We start from the raw sequence: 21,592 nt of genomic DNA on the forward strand, positions 1-21,592 counted from the left end.
TTGCAGCTTTGCAACGCCATGCTCAGAATTCCAACCTTATAGAGACGGGAAAAGTATTTCCAACACACTTTTGGTGTCACAACATGAAGCAACGCAGACACCCAACTCATCCAACAGTATACCAAACAACATGTCGAGTTTCTCCTAAGTGTCTATGGATATGTTTAGACTTCTGGACAAATCCCATTTGTTTTTCCAATCAGATGTTAAGAACAGACTGTCCACAAGGTTTTTAAAAAATGATCAGATGAAAATTTGTGTGACTAGTGACTTAAAATGTTCTTGTTTTTCTTGTATGTCTTCTAGCTTTGGCTAGAAAGATGTCTCCAGGCAAAGGGCCAGCTGACCTTTTTTTTTTTTTCTTCTTTGACTTCGTTCTAAATGTTGTCTTTTATAGAATCTTCCGTCACTTGAGATTGGACATTGTCATTGTGTGTCACATTACAAGTGACACAAAAGACGCAGAGGTTTCTACAAATCCAGTTTCATCTCTCATTTTTATCTCCGAATGTGGTTTTGATCTGAATGTGTCGCGCTGTAAAATCAATCTGGAAACAATCTGGTTATTCCCCAAAAAAACAGATTTGGACCGTTGGTCTGAACCTTTGTTCTCAACATTTGTAAGGCACTGGTCAAGACAAAAATAAATAAATAAATAAAATAAAGAAAGGCTGAAGCTTCACACTATCCTCACCAATACTGAACAACTTGGGCTGTCTAAAGCGTGGTTTAAGTTTAGTGGGACACAGTTTGCATTCTGATTTTACCAAATAAAACACATAGAACTCATTTATTTCACTGTGATGATCAGTACAAAGTTTATTACGTGTTAACTGTGATTATGTTTGTTTCTCTGTAGGACGTGAAGGCGGTGGTGACTCACTCAGTACAGAGTGGCATCCACTCCATCGGTGGCGTGCAGGTCCTCTTCCCCCTGTTTGCACAGCTGGATTTTTGCCAGCCCTCCAGCCACGAACTGGACACCTCTGTCTGGTAACACCTCACACATAAACTACAGTGATACACAGAGCAATGTCCATAAGCCATCGTGACTGCGTATTGCGCACGTGTTGTAATATTAGGGCTTCTAGTTTAATAGCTGTAAAGTGGCACAGTCAGTCTGTGACGGAACTTGTTCTTATGCACAAGGAAATTGAATGGTCTGAACACTGTGAGCTACTTTAGAGATTAAATGTTTACTGAAATTATGTACTTGAAGCTATACAAGGCATCAGATTGCCATATGCTTGAGTAAATGGCTAAAATGTAAACTGAAATTTTACTTATCTAAATAAACACTTTACAAAGCTAAAGTAAATTGGTATTGCCGTGAAGCCATCTTGCTTCTAAATTGAGGCCCTGAAGGTGATGCTAACTAGATTTTGTTCTCCTAGCACAATGTCGACTCAACACTCTCATTCAATCACATTTCATGTAGAATATGTCCTTCACAGTCAGGGCTTTGTCAGCAGCTTACATAGATTATTGTCACTGTCTAACTTGCCGTCCGTCTGTCTCTTTGTCTTTGTTTATCCGTGTGTGTGCTCTTAGCTGCACTTTGCTGTCCTTCGTGATGGAGCTCCTGAAGAACTCGGTGGCTATGCAAGAGCAGATCCTGGCCTGCAAAGGCTTTCTCGTCATCGGCTATACTTTGGAGAAGGTGAGACAGACACAAATGGGCTCAGCTGGCGAAGAAATACACAAGAGAGTTGTCTTCCCATACCAGACGCTGCGCTCATAATAACCCCAGCTCAGTAATAAAGCTGATCCTGATTCCCTTTCGCTGCAAATACACTAACAAACACACACACACACACACCAACATTTAATATGCTGCTTTCCTGTGGCTGTATTTGGAGGTCACAGCTGGCTTGTGTGCTTGTTAGGCAGAAGAGGAGCTCCTCTTCTTTCTCTGCACGTGTCCTTTTCCTCCCCTTCTCATGTTGCAACTTATTTACCTTTCTAATTTCCCCATCATGGAGATTTTTTTTCACCTCAAACTGTGGTGCTTTGTGGCTCCCCGTCTCCCTCTCTGTGCCCCAGTCTTCCAAGGTGCACGTGACTCGTCCCGTCCTGGACATTGTTCTGGCCTTTTCCAGATACCTTAGCAACTTGCAGAGTGGCATCTTGCTGCTCAAGCAGCTGTGTGACCACATTCTCTTCAACCCCGCCATCTGGATCCATGCCCCTGCCAAGGTAACACGAATGCACACTTACACAGCATCACATTTACTTCACATTTGGTTACTTTTAGAAAGACGGAGAAATGAATTTGCGCTCGTAGAACACACGCTGATGCGCACCCTCATCGAGACTACTCTTGCACCGTATTCTCTTGCCCTAGATTTTATTTTCAGTCTTTCAGGGTTCAGCTTAGAGTTCAAGGTTATCCCTCCACCTGTGACTCAGTGATAGCTATTGAAATGAGAATGTAGTGCTGAAACCCTTAGGGGGCTCAGAAGCTTCCACATTCTTTCTCACAGGAACAAAAAGCTAGGACACACTGAAACAGGATTACTCCGCTCAAACCTCACCAGTGCCAGTGTACGTGTGTATTTATATTTGTTTGCTTTAACCCGTACAGGTGCAGCTGACACTCTACACCTACCTGTCAACAGAGTTCATAAGCACAGTCACTATCTACAATGCCATCCGGAGGGTGGGCACTGTGCTTCAGATCATGCACACACTAAAATACTACTACTGGGTTACCAACCCTCAGGACCGCAGTGGAATCGTGCCCAAAGGCCTTGGTGAGACTGCACACAAAACGCAGAGATATGCTGGATATGTAAAGTAACACAAAAACGTGACAACTGATTTACTGTGTCCCTATTCCTGTTCTTGCTCTCCTTTCAAATGAGTACACAGGATGCACATGTGGTCATAAAAATACAGATTCATACAAACACACGCTGAACTAATGAGTCATGTGTTCCCACTGCAAATACTTTGCTTTTACAAGAAAATATACATCAGCTAATAGTTTCTTGCATCTTTTGCATCGTTATCGGTCACGTTTAACAGCCGTTGTTTGCTGTTTGGGATTTCAGATGGTCCAAGGCCAAACCAGAAGGAGATACTCTCTTTGCGAGCCTTTTTGCTTTTGTTTGTCAAGCAGCTCATAATGAAGGTAAGTTTCAAATTGCATAAAAATGTGAGAAGAAACGAATAACACTGACCATCTTGCGATAGTACAATGTTCTGCTGGGAAACTTTTGGACCTGACATTCATGTGGATGTTACTTAGACATGCACCACCCACCCCATAGCAATGACACTCCTTGATGGCAGCAGCCATCCCCAGCAGGATGCAGCCTGACACAGACACACACACAAAAACAGTTTAGGAACAACTCAAAAAAACATGAAAAACAGCACAAGGTGTTGACCTGGCCTCCAAAGTCACTAGACCCCAAACTGATCAAGTATCTGTGGGATGATCCACAGAGGCCCCTCCTCTCAATCCACAGGACCCAAAGGCCCCGACTAACAACACAAGGGAGACCTACACAATATTAGGAAGGTGGTCATAATGTTGTGCCTGATCGGTGTGTCAGTGAGGCCTCAACGTGTTTCATCAACTTATCCACGTTATTTAAATAGTTTCTTTCAAACGTCTCTTCTATAAAATAACTAATTTTGTCATTTTTAATGTTGTAAGTGGTTTCTTTTAAGCCACTCCTCCTCTTCCTGTGTTTATGTAGACAACTGCCAGTTCAGACAAAGATGAAATAATGTGTGCAATTCATTTTCAGGATCACGGAGTGAAGGAAGACGAGCTACAGAGCATCCTCAGCTACCTCCTGACCATGCACGAGGTAGGCACATGCACCGCTGTGTTTGTGAGCGGCGAGTATAACGCCCGCCACCAGATGGCAACAGAAGACTGCTGTACAATAGCAGGCGGATCCTGTTGCTGAAGGCAGCGTTACTGTTCCTCATTATTTTTCCAAGTCTGCCAGTCTGAGGTCCTGACAGAAGTGGGTTTGTTTACAGTGGAGTGATGCATAGCAAATGAATCATTTAAAGCAGTCACTAACGCGGTGAATCTACTGCCTGGAAACGCTACCATCCTGTAGCAGCCCTACGTCTTACATCCTTTGTTTCAGATGCTTGTCATGTATTCCATCTATTACTGCTGCTACTGTCACGACTATACAGTGCGGGGCTATACATATCAATTAGTGACTAGACATATAGTACAAGTGTGTCTTTTATTTACAGTTGGTTATAAATTCTTGGTATCACTTTGAAAGCTGGCTCACATCCCACTACTCCTTTTTGAATATCACAGAACCCTAAATTCCTTTCCTCTACGTTTCACAGGATGACAATCTCATGGATGTACTACAGCTGCTGGTCGCTCTGATGTCTGAGCATCCCGGGTCCATGGTTCAGGCCTTTGATCAGCGAAATGGGATTCGGTAATAGTCAACATTTTATATTCATAATTGTTTGCTTGTTTTGCTAAAAGTAAAGTTGGTACTATAGCTTAGTTTCAGTCTTGTAGGATTATTCAACTTGTTAGATTGTGGATAATATACTGTACATACTCTTTTGTTGTTTTATAATACTAGTGTGTTAAATGTTGTTTAATTAATTTAATTAATGTTGCTTCTTCCACAGTGTCATTTATAAGCTTCTGGCTTCAAAAAGTGAAGGAATCAGAGTCCAGGCTCTAAAAGTCATGGGCTACTTTCTGAAAAACCTGTCCCCAAAGTAAGTACCTAAAATCCTCATCAATGTTTTTCCAAACCATACAAGTTGTAGATGTGAAAATGTATTGTATTTAGTTTGGTGTGTAAATGTAAACGTACATAAAAACACAAATTCTTTTATTTGAATTAAGTGATGAAAAAGAACAGAGTTACATTTGACGGTACCCCTTAACACACAGTCTCTGGTTCCACCTCTGCTGGGCCGGCCACACATCTGCACGTCATTCGCCGGTTTCTCTACTCAGATTTTCTGTCCAATGTTTTACTGTGTAAATAAAGTCAAAGTGGTCCTCCTCCTCAAGAAAAACAAGGTGAATAAATAAATAAAAAAAAAAACAACTGATTCTTTATTCCCTCTAAACTTTTATGTAGATGCTAATGATATTTATAGTTTTTCTTACTATTTTAAAATAAAGTTAGTTTTCAGATGGATAGAATCCAAAATGCTTTATGTATATAAATACAAAAACAGAATTATATATATTAAAAGAAGGAATAAATAAGACCTATCTACAATAATACAATATGATATAATATATATATATAAAAAAATATAAGTAAAACATACAATACAAATCACTATAAGATATGCAACTGGAAGATATTGCGCTGTATTTATTCCACGGATAGATAAAATATACCAAGATAAATACAATAAAGTAGGATATATTTGTACAGAGAGAGATAAACTATGTAATATAAAATGTGTAAACTTTGTAATATGCTGTTTATATTTTTGAACACTTGTAAAATCATGCAGTAAAACCCGCTTTAGAGTTCTTTAGCGCTTTTAACAACATTAATTCTCTATTTTGCTGCAGGCTTCACTGTCACTATAAACTAAGATAACTAAACAATAATAAATAAATAAAAAATGTGTTCTTTATGTAAGTCTTCCCGTTACATAACATACAGTCAGCAGTCAGTTTTATCACTTTGGGCAACATTGTTTGACGAAATGCATGTGATTTTGCAAGCGGTCTACCATTTATAGAGTGTGCACCCACTATGGTGCAGGAGCTGAAGAAATGACCCGTTGTTAGCAACTGTTTTAGGCTTTGTGATATAGATGTGAACATTTTTTTTTTACATATCTATTAGTTTGTAGTTGAGATAAAATTGATGCCGATGAATAATCGGAGATAAAAGCAAAACATGATTGGCGTTACTTAGTCAGCAGGGGTTCTCATTTCTTCCATGCCAAATCTCAGCAAGAGCTTTTGTCATTTCTCTCATTTCTTTATTGTACTTTGTATAAAAACGCTGTTGTTTATTTTTAAAGTGCACCGAGTTATTTTCCTGGCATAACAGTTATTTGAGCGAATCCCAGTGTTTACTGACGGACCTTTTGACCTTTTTAACGTGGTGATCAGGAGGAAAGCTGAGGTCATGCTGAGCCACGGCCTGTTCTCGCTGCTCACCGAACGCCTGATGCTCCACTCCAGTCAGTTCAGCATGACGACGTACAACGTGCTCTATGAGGTCAGTCTGCCTCCGTTTACACTGCAGGCGTATGAAAATGCTCTCCAATGACAACAATAACAAATATTTAATTTTAATTTGTTAGCTAGTCTTTGCTAGTCTTGACCGGAAATTCTATGACTTGCATCAAATAATAATTTAGCCGACCTGAATTTTTCAGAAAGACGATGGTGAAGCATATGCATAGCTCTGTGTTTTGTTTCTCTGTTATCCTTAAGACGTATGTAGACATTTATGACTCAAATCCCCTCTCTGTCCCCACGGCAGATTCTTACAGAGCAGATCTGCACTCAAGTGATCCATAAACAGCATCCGGACCCCGACTCCACTGTGAAGATCCTCAACCCACGTAAGTGCCTCCTCTGCGCCGCAATACTCTCCTAAATCATCCGCCGCGGCGTACCCTCTGCATACCTACGGCTCCATGCCGCAGGAGGATATTCCCCGCGGAGCCGTGCGATCGCTATATACCGTCAAACAAATGAAGCACATAAATTTTGCAGCGAGAGTGAATTTTCATATGACTGAACCTTAGATGGAAACCCGGTGCAAACGCACCGCGTGACAAATGTACCCGCGCTGGCCTCAGAATTATTTTTCACCAGAATTCATTTACATATAGTGGAATGACAAATGAAGGAGTTAGTGATTTAATCATATTTATTTGACGTTTTAAATGCAAAATAAAATGAATATTTATTTCCTTTTCTGAGTTATGCTTTAATAATGCAATGTCCTGTTATGTTCATGCATTTGTTTCACTATCAAACTTGTGTAGTTCTAATTTCAGTATATTTAAATAACTTTAATTATTTTTATATAGCTAGCTAAAATGCTTTGTTCACTGTTCCCATCCTGTATTTTCAGGCTGATACTTACCTCCAATTTCACGTCAGCTCAGAAAATCTTTTCATGTGTTGAAAGCTTAAGTATTCATTTCAACTAAGAAAAGAAAACAGCCTCTCTCTCCCTCTCTCTCTCTCTCCCTCTCTCTCTCTCTCTGCTGCTTCCACACATACACATGCTCCTTTATGCGCACACGTGGAAAACGGCTTTAATCAGTTTGAAATCCAAGCGCTCGGTGTAATCACAACCAAGGTTTACTTCCAACCAGCCTTAATCTGACAAGGTCTCGTCGTAGTCACACATTGATTATCTTAGGCCTTTATTGTGTTAAAAACTCTCCTGCCCAACCATCCTAGACAGGCGGTGTATATCATAGAAACCTTGCATGGCTTTTGAACATGTGAGCGCAGTCTATGGAGCAAAGAGCGGTGGTCTGTTTCTCCTTTGCTGTGTATTCTCTTGATTTAATCTGTGACAAACTCCCAAAATGGCCCCCTGATTGCAGTCTTTAGTAACGTCAGAGCCAATCAAACAAACCGAGGAAGTACCGTTTCCCTCAAATTAACTCAAGGGAAAAAGACCCAAGAGCAAATGGAAAAAAGAAAGGGAATACGCCATCCCTCCATCCTCATTCCCGGTACATGCTGGGGTAATTTTCTGGCGGTAAAGGTTCAGCGACTCATAATTTGAGTGACTAAGGCGTAGAAACAACACAACTGTCTGGCGGGGGCAAGGGGGCATCGGTTAGCGCCAAGGTCTGGAGAGACAAGTGAAATCCAAGCCCCACCATCTTTCTGCTCAGAGCAAATGGACACTGACATTGTCTAGATAATTCATCTAAACAGTCAGTCTCTTCGGTTTAACCCAAGCCAAGCCTTCCAGAAGGGCCTGCGACTCTGGCTCTCTGGTTTGAAACAATACCAGAAACCATTACAATATGATAAAGATCAGTGGCAGGGACTTTCTTTTTTAAATTCTCCTCCTTTCAGTTTTTCTTACCGCAGGCGCAGGGTTTTCAGGTGTGTACAGCTGGGAGTTCAGATCCATTGTGACACAGTGATTTGCACATGTTAAGACCAATGTACGATAGAGTTGTTGATTTGTGCCGATTCAGCCGATTGGTTTAATCCAAACAGAATCCTGAATGTTTCCAACTCCATACGTTATTTTACTTTATAAGCCTTGAAAATACAATTTGCTGTAATCTGTTATAGTAAATGGTCATGGTCTATATTTTTTAGACACTGAAACCTTCATTTCATAACGTTTCATCATTTTTGGGTATTTTTCTGTTCCAGAGATTCTGAAGGTCATCGCTGCTCTGCTGAAGAACTCTCCCCCGTCCCCTGAGAGCATGGAAGTGCGCCGGGTCTTCCTGTCGGACATGATCAAGCTGTTCAATAACAGTCGAGAGAACCGCAGGTAAGGCGGCAACCGCATCTTAGCATACAAAAGTACATCACACGGCTCATGGTTTACATGCCAGTGGGATTTTGCGTCCAGAGCTGCTTTCATGGCCGCGCGCTTTGTCGTTCCAGGAGCCTGCTGCAGTGCTCGGTGTGGCAGGAGTGGATGCTCTCCCTGTGCTTCATCAACCCGCGAACCAACGAGGAGCACAAAATCACAGAGATGGTGTTCGCCATCTTCCGCATCCTCCTCTACCACGCCATCAAATACGAGTGGGGCGGCTGGCGAGTCTGGGTGGACACCCTGTCCATCACCCACTCCAAGGTCAGAGCGCTCATTATGGCCACGCACAAACACACACACACACACAGGTTAAACACATTCTCCTTGAATCTTCTATTTATTTATTTTTTTTTTATCAGTTTTTATTTCACCTTTTGTCTTTTTACCTCACACTGTCTGTAGTTAACACAACAATACACACACACACACACACACACACACACACTCTACAGTATTGTCAGCCTAAACATTCACCACACAACCGTAGCTGTGACCCTCTTCTTTGGTTTGGTTCCAGCCAAAGAGGCAGGAAAATTCATTCGTAGCCCTCAGCTCCGTCAACCATATGTTTAGTGTTTAATCTGACAAAATGCAATTCACCAAATTAGAAATTAAAGCGCATCATCGTCTGGCCCCCTAACTTGCAGCGTAGGCTTGCGTAGTAACTGGACGTTGCCTCTCCGTGCCCATCAGATTAGGCTGTATAGTGATTATGATTTAAAAGCTAGTTGCAGCATAAACCAATTGGAATGAATCCCTTCACTCCTTCCTCTCTTTATTTATGTATAGAGTCTTTCTTTCACGTCGCACCGATAAAAATAAACTTCTGGCACTTCTTATTCCAAAAGCCGAATTCAAAATACTGCTTTAGAAATTCACTGTTGATATCACGTTACGCTACTCTATTCCAGAGCAGTGAAGTAATTGAGGTTGGTGTCAGATTGTGGTCTGGGGGGTTTTTAAGCCTGGCAGATTGAAAGTTGAGTTAAAGAAGTGCTTGTGATATGAGACACAGTCGTGTTGGGGGGTTGCTGTGAGCGCTGGCCTCCAATAGGGGGCACAGAAAGACTATCGGTGTGAGGGCGGCAATTAGCAGGAAGGGGTGTGTGTGTGTGTTGTATGTGGGATGCTTTGAAGTCTCTCCACGCCTGGACCAGAGAACACAAGAAGACACAAAGATAAGAATATGAGAAGGGAAATTATTTTGGTATGTTTTTCTGGTACAGTTGTAGTGAAATTGGGAAAAGGAAAAATATGTCTATACATCAGTAGATGCTGTGGAATACTTTACCGTCATTACATCGTTATTAAAATATATAAAACAGACTTAATTTTTTTGGGCCGTGAGGAACAATACTAGTGTAAATGTGTTACTATTCAGAGATTTGGGATATTTATAAATACCAACTTTCCATGCAGGATTCCGTGCTGTGGTGCCTCATTTTTCACAGCTAGTAACTAATATCTGGTCTGTCGTGCAAAAGTATTTTTTTTTTTTTTGTACATGACAGGCTGTAATCATCTTTTTTTTTTTTTCTTTCTGTAATTGCACAAGATTAATGCTGTTTTATTCTTGGCTGCAGTCACAATGCCATCCAACACAATTTCACACATACAGCATGTGTGTGAATAAACCTGTGCGCTTGGTCTGCACGCGTCGGATGGCTGCAGCCGATTCTAGCCACCAAGATACATGCATCTGCTATAAAAAAAGCTAAAGAAACTCAATTGCAATTTTATTGTCCCGTTTGATAGATTTCCTGCCACCTTTGTAGCACCAGAGCTGTTTGTCACTGTTGCTCTCTCCTCCCACTGCTGCTGCTGCGGGGCTGTGCACGTGGTCGTGAATGCGTGCGTGCGCACACGTGTGTCTGTGTTTGACTGAGTGCGAGGCACCGGTTTCTCTTTGCCCTCCTTCTCTCCCGGGCTCCTGCGAGCCCTCCTCGCCGAGCCCATTGAATATTCATCGGGACTGTGCGAGAACAATCAGAGAAACAAGGCCTCATAAATACAACCAGCCCACTGGGAGGCTCTAGATAAGTGCATATATGCATTCACAAAAACATATTTGTACGCTTCCCCTTTGCAGAGACTTTCTGATTTAGTTTGCCTCGTTTCAGATATGGTAATGTGACGTGCAGGGGAACGATGCGCCTAGAGCTGAACACATGTTTTCACACGTCTTATTGTGGAGATTTGCCTCTTAGTCACAGTACTTATACCGCTTGTTCAATTAATGCATTTGTTCTTTGTTTGTCATACATTACGTGTCATTTCCATGCTCTAAGGCACAGGTTTTGGTGTCTAGCTCCTCCTTAAGTTTTTCCTTTTAAGTTTATATCCTTGCACAATATAGAGTGTGCAATAACATATGCATTGGTGAGTTAAAGGTATGAATAGTTTGTGGAGAAGATGAAATTTGGATAAGTTAAGGCAAAACTCTTGGGTTGCTCTGTGTGTGTGTGTGTGTTTGTGCGTGTCAGTCATCAGCAGATGAGTGTGTGTGTGTCTCTGAATAGACAGATGTTCCTGCAGGTGGGCACGCTGACACAACAGCCCTCCCACTCTCAGCCCAGACACCCCACCCAAGGTGCCCCTCGTCCATCTCTGCACACAAATCAGTTGGGGAACAAGGAGAATCTCCAAAAGAGAGAGAGCGAGAGAGAGGGATCGGGGCGTGAAGGTCCCAGTGCCCTTCACACTCCCACTGTCGGCTAACTTTATTACACCTGTCAGACATTTGATCACAAAAACAAGAGCAGAAATGAGATGTTTAATAAAATATGCTATATGCTGGGATACTTTAAATCTTCCGTGAAACCCCAAATTTTAGTCGTTCTGATTCGGAACATTAGATTTAAATAGGTTCGCTTTACAGTCTTTTGCCTTCTGGGATTATTGAGACATTAACAGCGTGGCTCAAGCTGTTGTTCTTGGCAAAGAGTTTACGATAGATGTATTGACAAGAGGACAAAGAAAGGAGGGGAGCAGCCAGTGCTAGATAAAAGCCGTGCATCGAGGGTTCCCTGTGCTGCTCTAGCATCCAGTTTGTTTAAAATCTTTTATTATTATTATTATAACTATAAATATATGATAATCATACGGTTGTTATCCCACGATTTGTATCTTTATCTCAAAGAGAATCTTTCCACACGCTTGCCTTCCCATTGTTATGATAAAAGTTACAGATGACGACTACATGCATATCACGATGACTGGATCAGAAGAAAACTGAGAAATGAAGACATTGTGAACAAGAGCAAAACCGCACGAGCAGACCTGCAGTAGCAGATGACATTGATTTTGAAGGAGGAATTGCATTTAGCTAATCGAATTAGAGCTGCGCTGCCCTCCCCGTTTCCCCTTTGTTTTGTGGTTACTCTATCGTTGATCTAAATGGGGTCTCCCATGCTCCTACAACAGGGGGGTCCCCCAAAACCAGCGCTTTGCCAGCCAGACCCTCACCTACTGTAACAGGTTGTGGTGTTTATTCTGAATGTTTTATACGGCACAGTCATGGGCGCAACGGCTCTTCTAAGTTTTATATATATATATATATATATATATATATATATATATATATGAAATAACCTTGCAGTGTGATGCATCCAGGTTTGTTTTCCTGCAGGAAGGCAGACGTTTTATTTTTTTATTGAGACAGAAACTATTACGGTATAAAAATACAAACTTTTCCGCCGTGTTGAATTTTTCCACTGTCTTTCTGTTTATGATCGTCGTCCCCTTCCAACGCTTTTCAAATCTCCTGCATGATCCGTGCTGTGCTGCGCCCACTTAAAACCATGTTACCTGTCATATTAGAAAAGCCCACCGTGCTTTCGTACATTACCATAACGGTTTTCCATAACCCGCTATGGCCAGACCGAGTCATGGAGAAGAATGAAATTAGATTAGATCAGCACTGATGTCTTAGCCACCCAAGGCAGTTTCTATATATCGTAGCAAGGCTAAACGCTCTTTTAAAAAACCACAGAGACATATACTACCTCTGTCTAATGGTAACTGGATCTCTTACAGAGCCCCATTTAAGGCCAACATACATCATCTTAATGTACAGACTGCATCCTGAATCTATGACGTTATGTGCTGCACTGCTTTCCCGCATAATTTCCACAGCCGTGCACTCTGAATGCAGCCTTTTAATTGCTAAAAATGCTAAATGTCAAATTAAGCTCAAACTAATGGGGTAGAAGGTCTTGCTGTGTGATCACTGGGAAAGCGAGAGAGAGAGAGGGAGAGAGACCAGTGGCGCATTTAGAACAGGCTGTGCACTCAGAAAACAGCTATGGATTACCAATCACTGCTTCCCACTACAGAAGATTAATGAGCACCCATGTAGCGGGCTAATTTAGAACAATAACGCCTAATTAATTACAAATAATCAGCTTCTCTCTCCCCCTTTCCTTTCTTCCACTCAATGACTCACTTTCTTTCTCTTCTGCCTTCGCAATTTCTTATTTTTTCCCTTCCGTTTCATCTCTGGCTTTCTCATTTTCTTTGTTTCATTCTCCCTCTCTCCTTCTATCCCTCTCTCTCCCTCTGTCCAAATAGCCTCAGGTGAAAAAGCAGCAAAGTGGGTCTAGTTTCACTCCCCCTCCCTCCACCCCCCGTCCACCACCACCACCACCACCACCACCACCAACCCATCTTTGACTTTCTGTCCTCCAAGCCCAGTGATTAATGCAGGGTCTTAAATTAGGCGTGGGAGGATTTGCCGATGCCGGACACGTACTCTGCACAGCTCGGAGACACACACTAATAGTATCTACTGCTAATCTATGACTGCTTACATGGATGGGCTCTTCCTCAAATGCCACTGCAGACCATTGTCGTTATAGACTAGCAGTCTAGTCTACCCATATCAGATGGTAAGAAGACTGATAGAGGTTAATAGGCCGTGGGCAGCAGAGGGAGAGGGGAAAAAGTTTTAAATATGCTACAGTGGGGCACGAGTGGTCCCAGTGGTTAGATGCTGCAATAATAAGCTGACGAGTAATGGGCATTCTGAGAATATCTTGCTTCCGTAATTTGAAGTTTCCTTTGCAAACAGGCTCTTGGGGCATGAAATGAGACATGGAGAGAATTAGCTGAAAAGCAGACATTGTAAACTAGTGGATACAGAGTGAATCAGGTTTATCACCTGTAAGATAGTATCTGACTCAACGTCAGCAAAAAGCTTAGGGAAAACCCTCGTGCTGCATTCGTGGAGTATAACCAACTTCACGTCCAATGAAACGCTTTCTTAATACTGGTCCCTTCCGCTCCCTGTGTCCTTCCTTCGTGCATCTCCTGGCTTCAAATGTTGGTGTAAACATATATAGGTGGCTCCTGCTCAGGTCTTTAAAGCTGAACAATCAGAGCAGACTGGGCCAAGGGTCGCATCCATTGCTCTGTATTTTCAGGAAATGCGTAAACGCGAGTGCTGGTAATTTCATGTCGACTTTAAAAGAAAGAAACTGCAGCAGCACGTGTTCAGTTCCAGTCTGCGTCCTTTGCACTTCGTCTACTCTCTCTTACCAGATTACTTCCCGTCTCAGCCTCAGACTTTATTTCCTTTCGTTATTACAGGATCATTCCAGTATATAAGCAGTTGGCTTCTTATCAGGACTGGTTAACACTGATGTATATTTAAAAAACAAACAAACAAATGATGTATGTATTGTTGCAGACATTTTTCCAGTTGTTTTGCAGCATGTGTGTGACTGCATGGCAGCTCATTCTTTGCTCCGTTAATGGCACTCGTAGACATTAATGGTTAATGGCACCCATAGACATTAATGGCTCGAACTGTAAAAATGAGACAGAGGTTTTAATAAAGATGTTTTTTTTTTTTTCCATCAGCAAGAGCAAAGGACACGTGTAGCTTTTCTAACATTGTGCCATATTTTGTGTTTGCAGGTAACCTTTGAGCAGCACAAAGAGAACCTGTCCCGCATGTTCCGTCAGTACCAGAATCAGGACTCTACAGGATCTCTTCGCACAATCTCTGGTGCCAGCCAAAGTTCTGAGGCTGCCGGAAGCGCGAATGGACCACCCGCAGAGGAGATGGCTCCTTCCACCGTCATTGAACTTCAGGTGGACGAAATGTCTCAAAAATCCCCAGCCTCTGAGTCTAGTTCCGCCATCAGCTCCAGCCCGTTGGAGACGGGTGATGACAGGGGACCCGCAGCCATCACGGTGTCCAACATCCTGGCTAGGGCTGAAGAAGAAGAGCAGAAACTGGCGGAGGAGTCTTCCAGAGATGGTTCAGGTGACGGAAAGGAGGCTGAAGCTGCTGTGGTCCAGACAACAAATGCAGAGGAGCAAAGTGATGTGACGGACGAGCAGAAGGCAGTGACTGTGGCTTCCCCTGACAGTGATAACCTGGGATCATCACCCGGTGACCAACCTGAAGCAGACACAAAAGCAGTGGATGAGGTTAAAGACACGCCTTCAAGTGGCGATGTGCAAACACCTGTAACACATGATGAAAAGTCTGAGAGTGAACACAACAAAGGTGACTCATCAACCTCCATGACAGAAGACTCTTTAAATGAAGCGGACACAGAGCTGCCAGTGGCTTCAGAAGCAGAAGTTAAGACCCCAGAGACCTCAGCCTGTCTGGAAAACAGCGCACTAGGTGGAGCTTCCGTCTTCAACGAGGACTTGGTTGACATGTCGTCTGTTAGCGACCAGATCCAACCTAGCGATGTTGATGATAGCCAAGAGGAGTCCTCCTATGCTTCTGCTGCTGCTGGAGATGAAGGCGATGAAGTGAAAAAAGAGGACGATGATGATGATGATGAAAGCAAAAAGAATGATCAGGAAGAACAAGAGTTGAAAAAGGGAGAAGAAAAAGATGAGAAGGACGACAAAGAAAAAGGCGTAGGAAGTGAAGTTGGAGAGAATCAGGAGAGTCAGGCTCCTTCGGCCGCAACACCTGAACAAAATGTCTCAGAACCACCTGAAGGAAAAGTTGCAGACGAACAGTCTTCCTCCTTAGCCGAAACCTCTTCTGCAGACCAGCATCCCTCAGATACCACACTACCCTCTGCAGCCCAGGAGGTTGCTGCAGCGTCAGACTCCACCTCACTTAGCCAGCCTTCAGTCACCAGCGGCACCTCAGGAAAGGAAGCCCTTTCTGTTGCCCCCGACGGTAGCAACACTGCCGCCAGCTCTGACACCAGCAAGAGTGTGGACGCTGCCAGCAAGACCAAAGAGATCAAAATTGCCAGACTGGACGTGTCCAATGTGGCCTTAGACACTGAGAGACTTGAACTGAAGGAGACCTCTGTGACAGTACGCAATGTTTCTTCCTCTATAATCTTATAATCTTGCTAAATTGAATTGTAAAGCAGACAAAATTGACGGTTTAAGTTGCACAACCCTCTAGCTACACCATGGTAAAGCTTATTGTTGTTTTGCCTTTCGTATTTTTGCAGGAAACAAGCCAAGGTCAGGCAGCAGCAGCAGGAGCAGGAGGTTCTTCAGGCCAGCCGAGAGAGAGCAGCACCTCTGCTCCTCGCTCCACCATGTTCCGTATCCCAGAATTCCGCTGGTCCCACATGCACCAGCGCCTCCTCACCGACTTGCTCTTCTCCATTGAGACGGATGTCCAGATGTGGAGGAGGTAGGGAAACAAACCGCTGACTCTGATTTCACTAATGGTTTCGTTAACAATAATATTGATTCATTGAATAAAGATTTGTCGACTTTTTAAGCCTCTGAGGAACGGGAAGAAGATTTCATCTCACAAACCTTCTGCTAATTAAGTGCTGCATGTGTCTGAGGGAACCCTGTACAAGTCTCTGTAATTAGTTAGTGGGAAGAAGATTGGTTTTATGCAGATTTTTTGCTTGTAAATGCTAAATTGAAGCTATATAAATATTTCCAGATTTAGCAATTAAAGCTAAATGGTGGCAAAGTATATATATTAGATCGATCTCTGGATTAAACCAAACCTTAGAATACATAGCAGTTCCACATTTAGGAAAATATGCAAAGTTGCTTTCTTGCCAAGACTACAATGGCAGATCAATATCACTCTCCGCTGTGAGGTGAGAGCCAGGAGGTGATTAACTCGCCTTAGCAAGTGGAAAAATAGCTAACGTGGTTTGTCCAAAGTTTAAAAATACACTTGCCAGCAACTCTAAACCTCAGTTCAACTTCTTGGATGGATTTAATTAATGACATGCAAAGTGTTTGTTATTGAGCTTTAGAGGTGCTGGTTAGCATCTGTTTGAATCCTGGACAAAGCCGGGCTAGCCGTGTACCGATTGTGCACTTAAGGCACAGTCATGAGAATGGTGTAAGGCCAGTTCCTATCCTATCGCATCACTACCTTCACTCTGATATATTGTGAAATACAGAGATTTACCTGGCAATGGTTCACTCATTGTGCATGACTTACAATAAATAGGACGATCATTTACATGTAAAAGTTCTTATGCTGTATTCCATCAACAAAAACAACCTTTTTTTTTTTCCTTCTGCCTTTCAGCCACTCCACAAAGACAATTCTGGACTTTGTGAACAACAGTGAGAACGTCGTCTTTGTCCACAACAGCATCCACCTCATCTCCCAGGTGGTGGACAATCTCATCATGGCCTGTGGAGGCATTTTACCTCTGCTCTCTGCTGCCACTTCGTCCTCCGTAAGTGCCTTAATGCCTGTGTGATTTTTATGGTTGTGCTTTTGTCCCCGGCCGGCAGGAAGTTATCCATCCACAATTGACCTTTTCCCAATTACATTAGCCTACAGTTAGCCGCTCCCTAACATTGTTAGTTTGTTTTTCTTGTCTTGTCTGACCTCGGCTCCTGCTGCTCCGTTACATGATTGTAGTTTTGCTTCTGCCATTGACCTGACTAGCTTGTCTGAGAAATGGGTTGATGTTCAATTCGATTATACGTCAGTTACTTTCAGTTATGTCTGCACTGTGAACATTTATAATTTGAAATGTCAGGATGTATTTTCAGTATTGCTCCCAAATACGTGTATGTTACAAATATACTCACTGATTATTTAACATAACTCCTATGTTATATGTTCTCTTTGCCTCCAGCATGAACTGGAGAACATTGAACCATCCCAAGGCCTGACAGTGGAGGCATCGGTCACCTTCTTACAGCGACTCGTCAACCTCGTGGACGTTCTCATTTTTGCCAGCTCCCTCAACTTCACTGAGATAGAAGCTGAGAAGAACATGTCATCAGGGGGCATCCTCAGACAGTGCCTTCGCCTCGGTGGGCTCATTAATTTATTTGTCAATCCTTCCATTGTTCGTCCTGCGCTTTATTTCTTAAATCAATCCACCTCATATCAGCCTTTCGGAGTCGTGGCTCCCTGTAGCCTTTTTGACCCTCCGATCTCTATTCCTTTTTCCCCCCACCTTCTCCTTCTTCTCAATCTCCAGCTGCTCGCCTTTTTCGCTCTACTCATATCGTCTCTCTCTTATCTTGTTATTATAACCCTGCTGCATGGCAACACTTTAACATGGCTGCTTGTATGAAGCAGTGAGTTGTTGTAATGGCCTTGACTGTACTGTACTGTACTGCAGCGTAGCCCGGGGTGTTTTTCTGCCTCCTGTTCCAGCCCATTAAAGTTTCCTCTGACAGCATCAGAAGACTAACCCTCATGATCGCTGAATAAAAGATATTGAAATTCTTAAATCATTATTTTTTTGATGGTGCACGTTTCCAATAAAAATATATTAACACTGTATACACACACACTAAATGTGGCTACTTTCGACTCTGTTTTAACTAATTTCTTCATGCTTTGCTTCGTAACAGTCCAAATTCAGTTATCGCTTTTTCCCGTTATGGTTGCAAACAAAAGGGCTGTCAAAATGCAAGCTTGTTATCCAGAGAACACGTCTTCTCTCAGATATTATTGCTGCTGCCTTGGTATTGCAAGAAAGCGATGCCACTAGAGTGCAGGTTCAGTTTTAGAAAGCAGCCGTTATGAAATGAATATTTGATGAGGTATGCGCTCCCCATTGCTGGCACCTAATCTGATTTTGGAAAACTGTAACAAGGTTTTAGCGTCTCCTCCCCCTCCCTCTCCCTCTCCTTTTTTTATAAATGGTCGTATGAAAGAGTGGTCCTAATGGAAAAAGCGAGCCCATTTCCAGACGGAATAATTCCCTACGTCGTAATCTAAATGCCTCAAGAGTTAACATTTGTCAGTTGTCAAGCACAGAACAGTGGGGGTTGGGCGGGGCTCCAGCCAAAGAGGAGCAGTACATTAAATTACAAACGTTAAGTGTGCCAGTTTTGAACCGACCGAAAGTTGCCGGACCACAAGATTTTTTTATTTTTTTATTTTTCGTGGCGAAGGTCGTATCTTACCGCCTACTCAGCATGTGCACACCTAGCAGTGTCATTTGTTACGGGAGCTACACACAGAGGCTGTGATTCAAGAGCACATCCCTGCACTATGACCTTGGGAGGAGAGGTGGAGCAGGGAAGAGTGAACGGTGCTGCCAGAGTTGGCCAGAGCGCTGACCTTGTCATGGCCTCACTTTTTCTCCTTTGTTTTTGTCTCTCTCAGCTGCTCCTCTTGCGGGTTTCCCACTTTATGAGCTGTCTGTTTGCTTTGCTTTTTATTTCTCTTTAGTTCCATTTGGGGCTCACAAAAACCAAAAGATTTTTACTGTTTTACATATTTCTTGGACATTTACTTTATTTTAATGATGTCACATAATAATCTCCATCCCTCCCTAGTGTGCGCTATGGCGGTGAGGAACTGTCTGGAGTGCCAGCAAGCCCAGTTTAAGCATGGGATGGAAGCATCTGCACGAAACTACACAGCCATGCCCAGCACTCTGCTCGGAGCGACCAAGTCTGTAACTGCACAGGCAAGTAACCCAGATGATCTCCTGTAGTCATCGTCTTAAAAATCTTTTACACACTTTCTTTTCTTTTTTATACAAGCTTCTTCCCAAAAAATACAAAATAATAACGAAAATATCAGGAGTTCACACTCACCCTTGTACTGGGTTTTTTCCCTTTTGTCATCAGCTGGAAAGGAGCCGTGTCCTTTGTCCTCTTCACCAGCAGCAACCAAGTGTTATTGCATTAGCTCATATCTTATTATGTTACAACACGGGTCGCTATTTGTTACACTAGACCTGGCCCTTTGTCGTTGCCCCTTTGATTTGATACAGCGACTTCCAGTAAAGTCGTGTTGCTCTTCCGTGAACCGGGTGTAAAAACTCATTTATTATGCAGCGGCTCTATACAAAAGCCATTATGCTAAGGACATGATCTCAGGAGGGCGAGCTTCACTAAGCTGTTAAACCTCACTGTATGCCACAAATTCCACATGGATTAATAAACATCCCGATTGGTGTAAAAAAAAATAAAAAATGCATGTGCTGTTTGCAGTTCACCTGCAGATTAAGATAATACATTTCATGTGCTAATGATGTGATTTTCCCTGCGTGCATGCAGAGTCCTGTTGATGCAGTGACAGGTGGCTTGTCTCCAGTCAGAGACTTGGACCGGCTGCTTCAGGACATGGACATTAACCGCCTGAGGGCCGTCGTCTTCAGAGATATTGTGAGTCGAGCTGCGAACACGTTGATGTATTACACACGCACACTTACGTTCACGCTTCTGGTGCTTTTTGAAGAAGACGTCCATGCACAGATTGCTTAGTGTGTGTTGTTTGTTTCAGGAGGACAGTAAGCAGGCTCAGTTTTTGGCTCTCGCCGTGGTTTACTTCATCTCAGTCCTCATGGTGTCCAAGTACCGTGACATCCTGGAGCCTCACAATGACAAGAAACACCCTCAACGCTCCCAGTCTGCAAGGAGCACAGGTACACAGAAACTCAGAATAATATGTCTGTAAGGATAATCCTGTAAGTTACACTGATCCGACATAACATTATGACCACCTTCTTAATATTGTGTAGGTCTCCCTTGTGCCTCCAAAACAGTTGTGACTCATCAGAGAATGGACATGGGTCTTCTGAGGGTGTCCTGTGGTGTCTGGCAACACAATGTTGTTAGTGGGGGCCTTTGGGTCCTATGGGTTGAGGGGAGGGGCCTCTGTGGGTTAGGCTTGTTCCAATGCGTCCCACATATACTTGATCAGTTGCCTGTACCTGTGTCAGGCTGCATCCTGCTGGGGATGGCTGCTGCCATCAAGAAGTGTCATTGCTATGGGGTGGGGGTGCCTGGTTTGGTCTAGATGGGTGGTACATGTCTAAGTAACATTCACATGAATGCCAGGTCCAAAGGTTTCCCAGCAGAACATTGAATTGTCACAAGATGATCAGTGTCATTTACTTCTCCTGTTAGTGGTCATAATGTTGTGGCTGATCGGTGTAGTTTACAGTGTTTTCTAATATTTTCCTGTTTTGACTCCAAAAAGCAAACAGTACCAAACTATAGAATATTAATAAATAATACACTGTGTTTTATCCCTGTTATTCGTCTCATCAACTATTTATGTTTTTACATGTGCACCTCTTCTCTTTATTTCTCTCATGTCCATCTTCGTCCTCACAGACAGCGGTGCGGTTTCGGCTGGACCAGAGGTGGAGAACGGCTTCTCTCTCAGGCGGTATGATTCAGGGCTCGGCGACGACCACACCTCGGCGGCTGCGAGCGAGGCGGAGCTGTCATCCTCTGGCGCGACTCACGGCCCCGACGCCATCTCGGAGGCCTTGTCTACGCTGTCATCTGAGGTCAGGCCTGATTCAAAGGGCAAGAATGTGAAGGACATCCTGCGCAGACTAGTGAGCAATCCAGCTGATGATATCATGGTGGACCCAAGTCTGCTGCCGCCAGCGTTTGTGGGAAGCATGGGCGATTTGGCCAGAGAATCATCGCAACAGTTCAGCTCTTTTGATAGGTGAGGAGTGACGTCCAAACACACACTTATTCTACTATGCTAATCATAGCTAATGCAGGTTTTTCAACTTGGTAATTGTGGGTAAAAAAAAAAAAAAAAGTGAATTCCCCTGTTGTTGAGAGCTGATAGCTTTGTCAGTTTCTCAGTAAGGCCATATGGTGTACGGCCTTGGGATTCACAAGCTTTACAGTTGACAGTTTCATATCATTTATCC

The 21,592-nt window shown here is 43.1% G+C and overlaps 1 protein-coding gene across 6 annotated transcripts in view; it reads left to right on the forward strand.

The window, feature by feature from the left end:
- Positions 1-21,592, forward strand: part of lrba (LPS-responsive vesicle trafficking, beach and anchor containing) — a 182,029-nt gene that overhangs the window by 36,971 nt on the left and 123,466 nt on the right. For 4 of the 6 annotated variants that reach the window (XM_084565451.1, XM_084565454.1, XM_084565452.1 and 1 more), the window contains exons 10-29: positions 860-993; positions 1,552-1,660; positions 2,044-2,196; positions 2,585-2,753; positions 3,054-3,133; positions 3,759-3,821; positions 4,330-4,427; positions 4,630-4,722; positions 6,095-6,203; positions 6,471-6,552; positions 8,348-8,471; positions 8,588-8,780; positions 14,436-15,815; positions 15,959-16,146; positions 17,017-17,170; positions 17,579-17,759; positions 19,242-19,375; positions 19,971-20,078; positions 20,197-20,338; positions 21,033-21,378. In XM_084565451.1, coding sequence (XP_084421577.1) covers positions 860-993; positions 1,552-1,660; positions 2,044-2,196; positions 2,585-2,753; positions 3,054-3,133; positions 3,759-3,821; positions 4,330-4,427; positions 4,630-4,722; positions 6,095-6,203; positions 6,471-6,552; positions 8,348-8,471; positions 8,588-8,780; positions 14,436-15,815; positions 15,959-16,146; positions 17,017-17,170; positions 17,579-17,759; positions 19,242-19,375; positions 19,971-20,078; positions 20,197-20,338; positions 21,033-21,378 — 4,040 coding nt within the window. The remainder of the gene's footprint in view (positions 1-859; positions 994-1,551; positions 1,661-2,043; positions 2,197-2,584; positions 2,754-3,053; positions 3,134-3,758; positions 3,822-4,329; positions 4,428-4,629; positions 4,723-6,094; positions 6,204-6,470; positions 6,553-8,347; positions 8,472-8,587; positions 8,781-14,435; positions 15,816-15,958; positions 16,147-17,016; positions 17,171-17,578; positions 17,760-19,241; positions 19,376-19,970; positions 20,079-20,196; positions 20,339-21,032; positions 21,379-21,592) is intronic. The other 2 variants (XM_084565453.1, XM_084565456.1) reach the window with 1 other exon arrangement.

The sequence above is a fragment of the Chelon labrosus genome (assembly GCF_963514085.1).
Source record: "Chelon labrosus genome assembly, chromosome: 2".
Classification (NCBI taxonomy): Eukaryota; Metazoa; Chordata; class Actinopteri; order Mugiliformes; family Mugilidae; genus Chelon; species Chelon labrosus.